This window comes from Schistocerca nitens, chromosome 1, assembly GCF_023898315.1.
Source record: "Schistocerca nitens isolate TAMUIC-IGC-003100 chromosome 1, iqSchNite1.1, whole genome shotgun sequence".
NCBI classification, from domain to species: Eukaryota; Metazoa; Arthropoda; class Insecta; order Orthoptera; family Acrididae; genus Schistocerca; species Schistocerca nitens.
This window is the reverse complement of record NC_064614.1, coordinates 1,010,841,016-1,010,858,713: the sequence shown is the minus strand read 5'-3', so window position 1 is coordinate 1,010,858,713 and position 17,698 is coordinate 1,010,841,016. Positions and strand designations below refer to the sequence as shown.

General features: G+C 37.4%; 1 protein-coding gene across 1 annotated transcript in view; it reads right to left on the bottom strand.

Moving 5' to 3' along the window:
• Nucleotides 1-17,698, bottom strand: part of LOC126195724 (RNA polymerase I-specific transcription initiation factor RRN3) — a 56,850-nt gene that overhangs the window by 22,216 nt on the left and 16,936 nt on the right. The window contains exons 6-7 of the mRNA XM_049934356.1: nt 11,822-11,974; nt 5,285-5,797 (exon numbers count right to left, since the gene is read on the bottom strand). Coding sequence (XP_049790313.1) covers nt 5,285-5,797; nt 11,822-11,974 — 666 coding nt within the window. The remainder of the gene's footprint in view (nt 1-5,284; nt 5,798-11,821; nt 11,975-17,698) is intronic.

Below are 17,698 nucleotides of genomic sequence, written 5' to 3'. Positions count from 1 at the left end.
TCCCGACAGAAACATCACGTACACTATGCATGCATTCAAAAGTCAACTTATGATTAATTCAGAAATCAACTTAGAATGTGTTCAAAAATGTTCAAAAACCAAGAGGGAAGCATTTCAAAATCATACGAATAATCGATAGACAAAATTGCGCTGGATGCCAGGCGCTTTATGCAACAAGTTTTTTCCCTCAAGAATATGAATTTGGCGCCCCCTTTTCCCGATAGCATCTAGGGGGGGGGGGGGGGGGGAGGAGGAGATTAGTGTTTAACGTCCCGTCGACAACGAGGTCATTAGAGACGGAGCGCAAGCTCGGGTGAGGAAAGGATGGGGAAGGAAATCGGCCGTGCCCTGTCACAGGAACCATCCTGGCATTTGCCTGAAGCGATTTAGGGAAATCACGGAAAACCTAAATCAGGATGGCCGGAGACGGGATTGAACCGTCGTCCTCCCGAATGCGAGTCCAGTGTGCTAACCACTGCGCCACCTCGCTCGGTAATAGCATCTAGCTGCTTGCTCTGCTTGCACAGCCAACAGCCACATTCCTGTAGCCAGAAGCGGGAGAATCTACAACTCAACTGTGAATGCGCATGAGCCTGCTCGTAACTGCTAAAACCAATCTAATATAAAACCCTTTGACACATTTTGCTGTTGGCAGACGCTTGCATGAGCGTTGTGTGTCGTTGTTGTATATGGCGCATTTCCTTTGCAATTTAAGTTATTTTCGTTTTTTTTCTCTCGTTTATGTTTTATTGTTGAAGTATTACTCTGCAGAAGCGGGATACAGTAATATCCTTTGTTACAGCATCGGTTCTTACCAGCCAAAATTACAAAAATTGAACTGAAAACTAAAACAATGAAAAATTCCCGGAATTCTAAAAATATCCCGGGTTTTCTACTGGATGAAAAAAATTCCCAGGTTTTTCCCGGATCTCCCGGGTCGTATACACCCTGTATATATAATTGTTAGTAATATGGATGTAAGAGCCATTAATCTGACTATGATAGTCCTTGCACTTGCCCGCCCATGCTATCTTTAGGATTGTGTGGATGGTGTCCCCCCCCCCCCCTCCCGAAAGTCTGATTATATGTCTCCCGACTCTTTGATCCCACACTCAACTTGAATGGCTGCACGGCTGCCACTCCCCCAATGATTTCAGAAATTCCCAAGGAATGTTATCTATCCGTCCTGCTTTGTTTGATCACAAGTCTTACAAAGTTCTATTAAAAGTCTGACTAATACTGGATCCCCTGTATCTTCCATATCAATTCCAATTTCTCTTCCTACAATGTGATCAGACAATTCCTCCCCTTCACAGAGGCCTTTGAAATACTCTTCTCTATCCACTTGCACTCAACACTGACGACCTTACTGTTAATTCCACTGAAAACTGACGATCATCTCTTTTTCATTTTCTACAAGACTTTTATTTATATAATGAAGAAAGTATTTTAAAAACAAAGATGATGTGACTTACCAAACGAAAGCGCTGGCAGGTTGATAGACACACAAACAAACACAAACATACACACAAAATTCAAGCTTTCGCAACCAACGGTTGATTTGAAGAAAGTATTTTTATTTACTTACTTCTGGATGCAAAGTTTCATTGGCTATATCAGGGACAACAATTTCACATCCTGGATAGTACCTTCGATAGAGCAGCAGCAACAATGACGACTTCACAATCTGCCTATACAGGATGATAGCTCTAAAGAAATGACACGTAGTCAATCAGGATTAACTCAATTGACACATTCGCAATAATGCAACAAATACGATGGATATATCTTTTATTCCTTGCTGAACTGGCCACTGACATAAGAAACATAGCAATTTGTTTCATTAAGTAGCTATGCACATACACACACCTACACCTACCACTTGACCATGGTGTGTCATGACAACGTAAATTTGAAAACTAATGAAATTTCCTGTGTTGTTATATAGGTCTAAGCACCACATATGCTGGTAGACAATTCTTCTTTTCACACATGGCATAACAATGTCTTCCTACACAGAGTCAAATTAGATTAATGAAGGAGAAACTCGCTGAGTAATCTTTATAATACTGTTGTGCCACTGAGCCTCCTAATGGCGGTTGAAATCTATGCTAGAGTTGACAGGAAATGTCACTGCACGCTGACAAGAAGAAGGGAGATGGCAAGGCATTCTTTTGCAAGAAACAAGAAGCATGCTGTGATAAGACAGCAAGAATCACTGCCAGGGCACACAGTACTGTAGGTAAACACACATACAAGCCTCAATGCCGCAGTCAAGCTTGTAACACTGCTGACTCAGTGAAAATACAGAAGCCACACTGTACCAGATAGAACGAACAAACAAATTTCTCTTCTACTTCTATGATCTATCAGTGAATATCCACCCGCGTAAAGCAACTGGCAGCCCTGCTAATCAAACTGCAACCTGTAGTATGGTACCTAATTACACCAGACATCTTGACGCCTGCTACAATTCAGAATGTGGATGGCATTACTCTTATCTATTTTGTGCAGCAGCACTGAAATGCTAATAATTTGCACATCCATATATCGTGTCAATTTACTGTTTGCTACCTCTGACATGATTTCAATTGCCATCAATGTATTTCACAAACTCGATAACATACTTTTTAAATCTCCCTTTAAGTGGCAAATAATATACTTTGGTTGAAAAAGCATAAATAAATCATTGCTTCACCTTGCTCATAATACATCTCTCATATAACCATCGCAAAAACACTTTTGTCTGAACATATAGGCACACAAAGGAGTTAACAACTTTAAGATACTCATTGTTTGAGTTAAGATATGACACTAACAGGCAACACACAACTTTTAAAAACATCAACAAAAGCAAAACGAAGATCATGGAATGTAGTCGGATTAAGTCGGGTGATGTTGAGGGAATTCGATTAGGAAATGAGATGCTTCAAGTAGTAAATGAGTTTTGCTATTTGGGGAGCAAAATAACTGATGATGGTTGTAATGGTACTTGAATTACGTAACCATTATGGCACCTCAACTCAACCTTTCAATACCAGCAATATTCTACTGTGTTTCTGTAAAGTAGTTGACATATTTCTGAGACAACATTCAGACTTGATTTCATCAATGTAGAGGTACTTTGATACATCGATATGTTTGTATTGCAATGATATTATTCTTATGTGTATTCTTTCTTTTGTCACTATGATCTTTGACATACTTGTAACTCTGAATTTTTGGGAGCGTAAGTGATTATTAGTTAGTTAGAGTCGGACCTCGAGAAAGGCAAGTCTTGGACGTCATGTTGAAAAGATGCGTATTGTAGTCAGCTTATAAAATGTGAACTTTAACAGTGAGGAAGACGTTTTCAAGTATGTTTTGTATTGTGATGTGATGTTTTGTGTGTTATATGATACTGCAATAAAAAGGAAGTGTAACTTTCAGAGTGCTGATTATTTTTTTTTTTTTTACATCTCCATTGTGCTAACTTTGAAAGGTTTAATCTTCAAGAATGGTTTGTGAAGCGCTTCTACAAACTTTTGAATATAGCAGAATAAAACCTAGGCCTCTTTGCATCCGAGCTTGGAATCATCACCACCTAGATTTTCGACGATTGAGCCATGATTATACAACTAGACCAGCGTGGGAAACACAAAAAGATGAGTGCCTAGTTTCTTCATTATTACATGAAATGACTTTATTAACTAAGCTCTAATGACACCTGCCCAAAAATGCAGTATTTTGCAGTGTGAGCAACACCATCATCATTATTAAATTTTGACCTTTGTTGTTGTAGGGTTGTTAGATGGTCGAAGTAGAGAGGATATAAAATGTAGACTGGCAATGGCAAGGAAAGCGTTTCTGAAGAAGAGGAATTTGTTAACATCGAGTATAGATTTAAGTGTCAGGAAGTCGTTTCTGAAAGTATTTGTATGGAGTGTAGCCATGTATGGAAGTGAAACATGGACGATAAATAGTTTGGACAAGAAGAGAATAGAAACTTTTGAAATGTGGTGCTACAGAAGAATGCTGAAGATTAGATGGGTAGATCACATAACTAATGATGAAGTATTGAATATAATTGGGGAAAAGAGGAGTTTGTGGCAAAACTTGACAAGAAGAAGGGACTGGTTGGTAGGGCATGTTCTGAGGCATCAAGGGATCACAAATTTAGCATTGGTGGGCAGCGTGGAGGGTAAAAATCGTATAGGAAGACCAAGAGATGAATACATTAAGCAGATTCAGAAGGATGTAGGTTGCAGTAAGTACTGGGAGATGAAAAAGCTTGCACAGGGTAGAGTAGCATGGAGAGCTGCATCAAACCAGTCTCAGGACTGAAGACCACAACAACAAACATTACACTTTAAGCCAGCATGAGTGAAAAATGTGAAGTAGTATGCTCATATTAGTGAGGAAAGAACCTTGTTTCCAAGACCTTAAACTGTGCACTGTACACGTGTGTCATTCAAAATTTTATGTTAAGTACATGATATATTCTCAAATTTAGACACTTTAAATTCACCAAGTGACTGTATTGTGAAAAATAGATGTAGCACATACGAAGATATCTAAAATATTTTTACATTTTTGGATAGACATTTCCTGCAGAACAGAAACCAAAATGTCTTACTCAGATTCTTTAAAAATTTGAAAGTGAAAGACAACATATTACAGAGCAAGATAAAAGACTGAATGATAAAATGAAAACTAAAGAAATATGCTGAGACTGTGTTCTAACTATATGAAAAGTAATTTAAGTATTGTGAGCAAATGTGAGGTAGAGGAAAAGGGTATGAAAATGAGGTACAAGAAACAACAGAAAATTCTGGAACTGGTGTTCTGGCAAAGAACATACCAGCAATCTGTGAGCAGCAAACTTAATGTACATTTTGTATCACCTGATTTAATTATTTCTGTTCCCTTTTAATCATAAACAGCAGTCTCTAAGCATCACCAGTTCTTTTAGATATTACTTTCTACGCTCCCTAAAATTGACTTTTATACTACAACCAGTCAAAGTGTGTCCTTACTTAACTACTTTAATTCTACTGAGGATTTGTTTTCAGTTCACTATTTCTTATGAGTTATTAACATTCTGCACTCACACCCCATGCAGTTCGCCACAACTTACTTTTCGGTGCCAACCTCTTCATCTCATTCTTTGTGACTTGTGAGTCAAAATATTTTAAATACCATTTAAATTTTACTGCAGGGAAATAGTAAAACAAACTGTACTTGCTTAACAACATGACCTAACGGATAATGTAATAGTAAACACAAAAGAAGTAAATGAACTTACGACACAGGGATGTACGTAGCTCGTGCCAGTAGGCTGGATATATACAGGACAGCTGTCTGACGAATCACTGGTGCAACATTTGGAGAACAAACTTTTTGCCACAGGTAATTAAGAAAAGACTCGGCTAATGCTTGTTTGAAACTGCAGAGATAGAACATGAGAAACTGTATATGATGACACGCATAAGTTGGAAGTATCATTTTGTCAAATACTGTCAACATTTCATGATAAAGTTTTTTTGTTCGTTCCCAGTTCAGGAGTGTTGGGTCTTTTAGTTCATGACATTCAGTGTGCATGTACTGAAATAAACGCTCCATTATAATATCTAAAGTATTTGCGATAGGATGTTTCATTCTGTGCGGTGATTGAGGTTTAATTGCCATGTGATCTTCATGGGCTTCACTATCATCCATAGCGAATACGTCTTGGTCATCCATGTCAATTTCGAGTTCATTCTCTTCTTCTAATTCTTCTATAGCTGCTTTTGGTGCATTTACATCCAAAATTGTCAACCTGAAAGAAAAGGAATTCACCCATTACCATAATTTCACCCTAACAGATAAAAACTACTACAAGTATACCTTGGCAAATAAGTTATTATAAATGATTTACATGTGGCCGTACTTGTTTAGTTATTTTAGAAATGACATTTCTTTATCGTGATACTGGCTTTGGTCAGAGACCATTTTCCAGTACCTGTTACACATATGTCATGGATGCAAGAAAATTTCTGGTGGAAAGTACGTTTGAAAATTTTAGTAAAATACAAGCAACACTTCCAGATTTTTGTTAACAGTGAGCATTGCATGTATGTGTGTATGTATGTATGCATGCACAAAAATATTAACGAGGTAGAAAACAACTCAACTAGAAGATTCAACAACTTGCTTAATCCTCTGAATACTAAAAACTTGCTCGCTGTGTTCCATGGAATAACTGGTTCTGCTGCACAGCCTGGGACCCTGTGCTGAATGTTCCTGGAGGGCTGGGTATGACTATTTTGTCTGCTGTTCTGGGTTTCGCCAGCCCAGGTACAAAATGAACACAGTTGGTAAAACAACTTAAGTTTTTCACTTAAAAATATCTTCAGAAATAAATCACTACAAAGAGAAACACATTAAGTATGTCAATATTGTTTCACGCCTAAGAATTACGTCTTTCCTACAGTTTTTAGCAGCACACTTGAAGCCTATGACGAAAGCGAAGTGTCACTTTCAATTCATCTCAGTAACTTAGTGTTCTTACATAGGTATTCTTCCATAAACCTGCTGTTGTACATATATTCATAACTATAGTAACTCAAGGAAAAGATGACCATATTAGTGATATTGCTCTAATACATTGCCAGTCACTGGGAACCAAACCACAGTAATAAATTTTTTGCTCCATGGGGGTGTTGATTCTGTTCACAAATTGTTGGGGGTGCGGTTGAGTGGGCAGGCAGGCCACTAATGAAATACTATTTACCTGATTTTAATGAAAATTTCACATCTTACAATTCGATGTCTCTGCTTGATAAAGAACTAATTTTTGTCTTGGATACTTCGATACATCAAGCTAAAACAACAAACTGAATGAAATTTTCAGATTTTTGCAGAAGTAACATGTACACTGCATATTTTCATATTATAAAAGTATAAAGAAGACTTCCAACGAATACAGCACACTAGCTTCTGATGCACTGAAAGCTAGATGCACTTTTGTTAGCCAATAGTGGCTTCTGTCTAGTGATCTTGCCAGCCAATGACAACAGATATTCAGCACATAGGACATGTGATGTACTTGGCCAACAGCAACATCACTATAGTGGCACAAATAGGAAGGGGGGGGGGGAGGGGAGATTTTAAAAACTGACAAAATATTTTACGGAATAAAATCTCTTATTCTAAAACAAAAGAAGGAACAAATAATAAAAGGGTAAAACTGGAATTATTTCATTTGAGAACGAGGTACAAAAGTCCCACTACATGTCACTTAACACATGCTGCCTTCTATTGTCTATTTACAGCATCACTTCGAAAGAAGCAGTAGCAAACATTAGATCTGTTTGTGGTGTGGTTTTGAGAAGACAAGACAATTTGCTGGCAAAAGAAGCAGAAAAGGAGTAAACTGGTATTGCTCTGATTACAATATATCCCTCTGTATGCCAGAGCACTTTGGCTTTTTTATAGAAAAGCCAATTACATGCATAATTGCTCAAGAACTCACTTCACACTTTTTTCCAAGTATAATTACTTTTATAAGTATACTTTTTGGCATCATTATTATATAATTTGTAATCAATGAAAGAACTAAACCATGGAACTCTGTCATTTTTAGTGTGTGTTTCCCATTAAGATATATCAAATGCAAATATGCCAGTAAAATTTTAGATAATGGGATGACTGGCTGGTCTTGTGAGTCCAGTATTTTTCTAAGTGTCTGGTGCTGATAGTGTTAAGTTCTGAATGAGAGTCAAAACACTTTGTGACTAAAGAAATTCATCACACATGATGCAATTTGTCTTGCATTAAGGTAAATTTACTTTGAAAATAATGCTTTTCAAACCAACATTTTTAATATTTTCCGTGACCTGATAGAAATGTAAACAGAAGTGATGTCTTGCTCATCGAAAGCAGTCTGTTGGTACGAAGTACTGCATATTCTTCATGCTAATGCCTACAACTTATTCTACTGTCAGCAGATATCTTGGGTGCACTGTGCCTTGTTGTTGTAAATGGCACATTTTCTTTGTAACCAAAGTTTTCTTTTGGTGTTATTCTCTCATTTCTGTCTTATTGTTGCAATATTACTCTGTGCAGCAGGCTAAAATAAAATTCATTGTTAGAATGTAACTTCTTACCACGCAAAATTATAGAAATTTAACTTGGTACTAAAACAGTGAAAAATTCCTGCAATTGTGAACAATTTCCAGGTTTTCCCTGACTAAAAAATTCCTGTTTTTTCTCTATATTTTCCAATTGTTCTGGGGCATATACACCCCGTATTTAAAGCTGAAAGCAGAGCAATATATATCACCATTCTGATGATATTAGTTGTTATATCTACAAGAGAGTTACACGAACTGTCGGCGACACGTAAGTGGACATGACAACCACAATGAAATACATATCATCCGATTTTAAAAAACTACTTAGGGAAGGAAAAAAAAACTGATTCTTTCTCATCTTCACTCAAAGGACTGAATATACTTTTATTGTTTGTCTTAGTTACTGTGCTGCATCCAATGAAGTAAAGTGTTGCGTGATACTTCAAGAGCTTTGCAAAGGTAAAAACACATTGAGTAAACTTAGCATACTGTGCGTTTTACACCAGTGATTGCAATGTATGAAATGTGCTAACATACTGAAATTTTATTTAAAGCTGGGAGTAGAGCAGTATGTATCGACATTCTCAAGCTACTGGTTTTTATATCCACAGGTGGGTGGTGTGTATTGGGCCTAGTGTTCTAGCCACACACAATGTGAACCGTGTGGTGGTAATATCCATCATATTTCATAAATGGTTCAATGCTTTTTTTTTTTTTTTTTTGGCAAATGATAGCATGCACAGAGGTGCATATACTGCTATAATACTCTCAACTTTTTATCGACTGAGACACAGGCATAACTATAATTTTTGATGATGGAAAGATGAAATTATTTTAACAGCATTTAATATATCAAGAAAGAATATTGTGGTATTGCCCATATTAATATTTACAATCTTCTGTGTGGGATACTCTGCTTTAATCGAATGTTGTTTGTCGTTATGTCACAAGGGGTAATCGTTAAGTGACTGAATGTTTAGTTATTTCAGTTTTGATAGTGATATTTCGTTTATTTAAAACCTGTAGAATGCATTATAGTATAAGTAATGTTAGCAGCTTGCCACAGCAGACAAAATGATTTGCTTACCACTATCAGATAACAACAGTGAAACAGATAATTACAATGATACACATAGCCATGGAAAACTGCTGTAATCCTTAAATATTCTTATATTTCTACTATCCCTATATATTTCATAAACTAAGAACTATAAGGAAACAAGCAGAGAAGGAACATTAATAAATGAAGAGAAAAAACAGAAACCAAAATTGTAATCTTATGATATACTGGGTAAACATGGGGCAAAATTAGCTATTAGTATTTAGTAAAATAGGAGTAAAAATTGGTTTTTGGACTGGAAATACAATTCAGTCTACTAAAGGACATAAATCTGCCCCAGCACCCGACTATTAATAATTGGGTAGATATGAAAAGTACAGTGTAGCAGCTGCAATTAATATTACATTTGACAAACCAGTAGAAAAATATGTATGTGATGTGACACCAACTACAGCAATCCATTGACAACTGCCAAGTATTTACGTGATAAAAAGCATGTAGTACATAAAATTAGAAATAGTATTATTATTCTATGTTAAGCAGACAAAAGTGGACATACAGGTCTGAAACAAGGAACAGAAATTTGTTCACATTACGCTAAAGATAAAAATTTCATTTTGAATGAACAAGTAACTGACAAACAAAAAATACAGTAAAAATTTACACAATACACTGTAACAAATGTAATACTAGTCATGAAGGCAATTCTTTGCCATTTTATATTGCGTATTCTCTGCACAGTTGTCTATAATTGACATTCCACGCATCTGTCTCTGCAGGACTACACGTTACCTATAAATATTACATTTTTCACTTTATCTCTTTTGATAACAATATGTAACTCTTGTTGTTAACAAAAATCTGCAAGTTTTGCTTGCATTCTGCTACAATTTTTCAAACAACCTTTTCACCACAAATTTTTGTGTATCAATGACATGTGTACAGGTGCTGGAAAATGGTCCGTGACAAAAACTGGACACACAAAGACTACACTGAACACGAGCTTATGATGATGTGTCATTTCTACAATTTATGGAAGCTGTGGAACACACAACTATTTTGTTTAGTTCTTTCAGCTTCAGGTAAAAAAAGAAGTTTGGTGAAAAATGACATTTTTTATGTTCACATCAACAATAGATCTGATGTCAGAGTGTTCTGAAATGTTCATTTTTGAGCTGTAAAGTATCATCAACATAGAAGTCGTGATGTTTAAAGCTTTCCCGGTGTACCGATTGTTTCATGGAACAACACAGAAGTCACTTGAGACAGAGCACTAGTTCATTTGTAGCTTTGGGCAAAGAAATCAGCCATTCTAAAATTTACCTCAAGCACAATGAAAGAACAATCAAATGAGAATGGTTTAATAGGGCTTTAAATAAAGGTTCTCCTGAATGCGAGTCCAGTGCTTTATCCACTGCCAGCATCTCACTTCGTCGTTACACAAAGTAAATTGGAAGCAATGCTTTCAGCATGGGATTCCATTTAACATAATCTAATGGAAACTTCAGTAGTGACCTGACGTCACAAATGGATATTCATCACTGCACCAGGCTATAAACCCAATGGAAAAGCCGTGTCATATGGCACCAGATCACACAAGAAGCTACAAAGGGAATACCATACTATTTATAAATGAGAGTGTAAATTTTATTTTTATAAGGTCCAGAAATCTGTTAAGATTACTTAATACTGAATAATATGGGATTATTTGAGAAATTTGTGACACATGCACCATTAAGACATGTAATGTAAGTATTTTGAACATTTATTTGTATCTTCAGCACACACCATAAGGCAAATTGCAGAGTATAGATGCGGAGTATAGATATTGTCAAAAGTGAGTATGGCAGACAAATTCTAAAAATTTAAGATACTGCACAGTCACTTTAGCTTCCTGGGAGGTACAAACTGCACAATTCAAATGTTTAAGCTATCACAGGAGTAATGATAAAATTATTGAATTTCTTGAAATGATAAAGTACTATACTTCTATTGCAATAACTTTGTGATTGATATTTCTGCGAGATTAATGGTAGTGGTCAGGCTGTTAGCTGGGCCTCATGTGCCCACTATGTTGCCTATTGTGCAGGTACAAACGTTGTTAGCTTGCCAGGTGACAGCAGCTCCAACTGATTAGGAGGAGGCCAGGTGGAGCAGGCTGTACTGGGTACTTTGTGTGCGCACTACTGCTTATCACATGGGCATATGGCATGTTGTTTTTGAGCCGAAAACTTCATTCCACAACAGGTATCTGTCAGTCACAATGCTATTTTAATCTATCTATCATTTAAGCTCTCTTGCTGGGGAAATTTGGTAAAGAATAACATGCACTGCTGGACATCATCAGAACTATTGCAATGGATGATTTTGAAGAATTCTCAAGTGACCCTGTATGATTTTATCTCTCAAATCTGATTTTTACATTACTGCAGCCATAAAAAATCTGTAGTTCAAATATATTCTTTCTTGAATGGAATAGTATGATAAGTTTCGTGGATAATTACTTGTTAAGCAAATTACAACATAATTAGAAACAACAACACCAACCCATCATCTTGCCACTGATTACTATACACAAATCTTAGTGATTATTTTATAAAGACTACTTTTTGAAAGCCTTTTCTGCAGTTGCATCTAAATTTGAACGAAGATATCAGAGGCAACTTACCTGCTGGCAACGAGTAGAAGAAGATCTGTCCGTAGATCTGGTTGATAGTCGAAAACCTTGAGAATATTATAAATGTAGCACTCATGTTCATGGGCACTTCGCTTTAGATATGGAAAGTGATGCCTAATTGTTTTTACTAACAAAGCTGATGACCTGTAAAAAAGAGAAAATTCTAATTTAAAATTGCAAATTACATGTTATGGAGCATAATTTCAAAGCAACTGAACCATACAGAAGATACATTCAGCAGCCGAAATGAACAAGGTGTCTGACAAGCTCAACAATTTCTTAGCCTCAGGATCCCCCCCCCCCCCCAAATACCTTTCTACACTACCATGGGTGGGCATGAGAGGGAGTGGCATTAGGACAAACAAATTCCATGGCTCAGCTAGAGTCATCAATATCTTCCTTATGTGTGTTATTTCATGATCCACTGCCACTGACAGTTGTCTTTCCTTATACTACTGTTTACACTCAGTCCAAGATTTCCACTATTCTAATCTAAAATAGTCTATTTCAGATATAAGCAACGCTATTTCCTTTTTACATTTCTCAGTAACATAATTAGTTGTCAGAAACATTCTCCAAATTATTTTCAAGTGATCCTCAGATAGTAAGTCTCAACAATTTCTACTCTCATATCATACGAGTCTCTTCGGCAAATAGTAAGCTGCATACATAATAACAAGATATTTTCTGTGTAACAAAACTACTCGTACACTTGCAAGGAGAAATGGGGCTAGTGTGACAGCCTTCAAATTACAGAAAAATAAAATATACAAAAACTTCAGAAAAAGGATGTAATTACTCAGTATTCCACCAATAGTTCTATACACAACCAGAGAACAAGAAATCACTTTGGACTTACATTTACCAAGGAAAAACAAACAAAAACTCAAAACAGCATTTTCTATCATAAAATAAAACTATAATAAACCATCTGAGGAGATGTGAAAAATTACTAAAATAATTCTGTTTAAAAAAGGCAGGCAAATCATTCATAAATAATATATACTACAAAATAAAAAATTTTGGAGGACTCAGATGAGTGGCTAGAGGATAACTACAACACACATCACATTACAGTACATGGTCGCAATGTGCCAAGATCTTTAGTGATTGACACTAATGTTTTTTTCATTCTGCCGACTTCAACATTTTACTGATCTTCGGGGGAGGACGATAATGCTCCAGTTGTAAGTGGATGGATGGGAAGACATGAAGATGTCCCCAGGAGACTTGCATGTTTACAGGCTGGGAATCAGTTTTCTGGGAAGACTGGATTTTGTGCAAAGGGCATTGCAGCACTTTCATGGCTGAAGAGGCGTCAGTGGGTGTCAGTATGTGCCGCAATGAAAAGTGAACTGTTTCATACTATAAGTTATCAAACAAAACTGTAAGTCAAAGAACATTGTACAACAGGGACCAACCAAATGAAGCAGTTAAGTTATTAAGACAATGACCTCATGTTCAGGAGGATAGCTTTCTCTGTGCAGCCATCATCATTTTGGTTTTCCTAAGCCATTTAAAGCAGCTACTAAGATGGTTCCTTCACAAAGGCCACAACTGACCACCTTTCCCAGACTCAGATGGATACATAAATAAATATTAAGATTATATATGTACAGTAAATAACTTTATGCAGTAATCCCAAAATAAAACCGTAGCGAGAGTTTTGAGAAGAACAAAAGTTCTTCAAAGAAAGAGGTATGGCTTATAAACAATTTACTAAATGGAACTTTAAATGGCTCTTTTTGAGTGTCCAATTTTTTTTACAATGAACTGCATTCAATACGGAACATTATTCACATACCTTCAGGCTGCAGCGCAGACCCTTATTCCATCACCTTTGGTTCGCCAGATTCAAAACTAGCCCCAAAACAAGTAGGATATCATAATAACCTACAGTTATGATCGGCTTGGCAAAAGGGTGAAAACAGCCCAGATACCACCTGCAGGTTTTAATCAAAGCTGAGCAACTTCAGAATTTCTGAATCACCTTTGTACCGGCATTGTCAGGATAAGAGTCAAGAAGTCCTAGTGTGATACTTTCTTGATATTGCTTATGTGGTGAAGAGCAGATTGGACAGCACATGACCAACTGTTCAGAGAGTCCTTTTGCATGCAGAACAATCAACTTCTTGGACAACGACAAGAGCACTAGATGTGAGGAAAGATAGGCACTATGTTATTTAACACTGTGACTCTTCACACTTTCCCAGTTGATATGTTGTTAATAGTCTTCACAGGTTTGCTGCATGATGATGTACAAATTCCACAATATTGCCTCAGAGCAAGAGTCTGACATCTTCATCTAGCTGGTGGCTAGGTAAGACTGACAGTACCTGCACGCTGACGCCATGTACATAGAACACACGCGCGAAGAATGCGCTGTCACGGAAATCACGCATGCACAATGATTTGCAGATAGATGGTGCCATACTAAGACGCCATCTGCCGAAAATCACAGAGCGGCCCTCCTGCACATGTACTGTACTTTATGTTTACTAACAGTGCAGCCAGATGTCACTCAAAAAAAATACTAGACAAATATTATGACGTGTCTGTTATCGAAAAAAAGGTTAATTTTCTCATCATGGTCTAATAGCAGCCAATGTGGGGCAGCATATATAGGCCACACATGTTGCACAGTACAAGAACACTGCGATGAACATCAGCATCAGGCATGCCTACATTAACCAGAAAAGTCAGCAATTGCAGAACACTGTCTGAATACAGGACACCACACAATTTATGAAAAGACAGAAGTTTTATCCCTGGTATCATCTTTCTGGGACTGCATGATTAAAGAAACAATACATATCCGTACAACCAATAATCTCATCAACAGGGATGCTGGATTTCAACTGAGCTCAGCCTGGAACCCTGCACTGGCTGCTATTAAATCACGCCGAGAAAATTAAGATTTTTTCGATAACAGACCCATCATAACATTGGCCTAGTACAGTTTTTTTAGTGAGTGATGTCTGGCTGCACTGTTAGTAAACACAGCATGCAGTGCATGCACAGGAGGGCCACTCTGTGATTTTCAACAGAAGGCGTTTTAGTATGGCACTCGCTATTTGCCAATCATTGCGCATGCGTGATTTCCAAGCCTGCACATTCTTCACATGCAGGTTCTGTATACAGTGAATCAGCATGTGGATACCGTCAGCTGTACCTAGCCATCAGCAATGTTGAACCACCTGAAGATGTTGGACAGTTGCTCCGAGCAAATATCGTGGAATTTGCACACCGCCATCTGGCGGTAAACCCGTGAAGACTATTTAACATTTAACCATTTTGCTTACTCAAGAGAACATTTTGATGTACTTGAGGTGAGCCAATGGATTAACAGCCTTGTACATCACACATTTAGTCTTCTAAACTGTGATCCAAGAAACATTACAATGCCAAAAAAATACACTACTTTAATTTTCCAACCAATATGAAGACGTTAGAGGGATACCCGTGTAATGAGGAGGAAATTAAAAACTTTTGGAATACTATATATAACTGGATAATTATTAACAAGGAGTGAATCGGGAAGTTTTATTTTCATTTAAGAAGAATGTTCCATTTATCATTATGTATTCAAATATTTTTCTCATGAATGCTGAGCATAATTTATTGGTACTATAAATGTTTCTTACTTTTTATGCTCAAATGAAGTAGATACACAGATTAATAAATCCTCGGAGTATGCATTTTGTCCTTTCTTCAGGACGATAACAAAATGTTCTTCATTTAGTTTTAAAATCCCATAAGTCACAGCGTTTTAAACTTATATCCAGGTAAAATTTATTATGTAATTGAATTTCATATTATACTGCCATGATATCTTTCCATAAGTATTCATTCTTAGAGGCAAAACACATCTGTATGTAAAAAAACTTATAAATGTTCAGCATATACCCATATTTACAGATTATTTTGGGATGTGAATGTAAAATGACTCACTCCGCATCATAAAATTTATCATGCAAAATAATCCATGGAACTTTAAACTAACTTACAGGTTAGTCTTCAAACAGATAAGATTCTTGTGGTAACCCAAAATTACCACACCTACCACATCTGTGCCATGCTTGCCATTAACATAAGAAGCAGGGAGCCAGCTCATCTTGTTTGATTCACACCAACATGATGGTACAGGTCCAGCCACCAGACGACAACATGATCAGTGATGGCAACATTGCAGCGACTTAAGTGTGCACATCCCTCAGACAGTGCCACCTTGCAACTGGAAGAGCAATCTGCTTTTTATAATCCCGGAGTGTAAGGTTCTCTTCCTCATTCTGTTATGGTTCATTCGTATGCCCGTTTGACTCCGCTCTCAGGACGCCTGTTACTTGTTTTGACTTGGTCTACCTATATACAAGGACTATGTATGGAACTTATAATTGGTGTTCCCATTAAAGTGATTATGCATACTTATTTGTCTGTGTTACTAAACAAGTGAAGGAATACAATTCGTTATTCAGTTGTGGTTTTTGACAAAGCTGCAATGTCACCAAGTACATCCTTGGAGGTAGCAGCTGGAAACCCACAGACGTTTGGAAATGCAGCAGCAAGGACACATGACAATGTTAAGTGCGTTGACAGGCCTGATAATGTGGCCGCACAATTTGCTGGCTTATCCATCACCCTTCACCCCCTATGACAAAGCTGCCAAAGACTGAATCATATGAAACACTTATGGCGGCAACACTTTGAGGCCTTTAAGGTAACAGACACCAACTTTCATAAAGCTGTGTTTCTGTCATGGAAGTCTCCTCTAATGTACCACTTTTTAGGCAAGTTGAGGTAATTCATAATGTTCGAACACAATATATGTTCCAAAATCCTGCTGCATATTGAAGTTAATGCCCTGTGCCCAATCAAGAATTGGATGGCCTGTGCAAAGAATTTTATATCCTTTTTTTTCAGCTGGGCTAGGTAAGGCCACAGATTATGTGGCCTGTATCACCTTCAAACCCAGTCCAGAACCTTTTTTTTTGCTGCCCCTGGCACTTCATGGTCAAGCAAAAGAACTATACAGGCTGACAGCACTGGGTGTCATGGAACCCATATAATTCAGTTCATGGGCCATACCATTAGTGATTGTTATGAAAACATGAGGCAAACTCTTGCCTCTGCAGCAATTTCATGGTGACTACCAATTTGCAGTCTATGGTCAAGTGTATCCCACTCCCTGCCCATAAGACATGACAAAACTGGCAGGGACAATATTCTTGAAAACTTAACTTGTTGGAAGCATATTTACAGCTGCCAGTTGAAGAGTCACGTCAGCTGCTTCTTATCAATGTGCTATATGGCGTCTACCGGTACAACTGGTTGGTTTTCGGAGCCACTAGAACTCGGGCTCTATTTCAACATTAGTTGGAGCAACTCGCACAAAGAATCCCTTGCTGTATCAAGTGACCTTGACTACATTGTCATGGGTCCCTCCATCGAGAACCTCTTCGCAACCTTCAGATTCTGTTTCACAACTTGTGGGACGTGGGTTTCAAGTGAGATTTGAATAAGTCTTTCTTCCAGCCTTGCAATTTCCTGTCAGGAGGTACAGCTGACAAACTGTCATAATGCTTCTATTGAGGCCCTCCCACATCCTACCAATGTGAAGGAGCTCCAGGAATTTTTAGGCAAAGTCATGTATGACCACTAGTTTTGGCCGCAGCCAGCTACAATAGTGTATCCTATAAATCAATTGTTCAAGAACAGCACATTGTTTGGACACTGCCTGCACCCAAGCATTACAGAAACTGAAAGATGTTCTGCATTTTATCCAGTGCTTGGCCGCATATCAGCTGGGTCATCATCATGTTGTAGCTACCAACGCATCACAGTATGGTGTGGTGGCTGTGCTATTTCAGT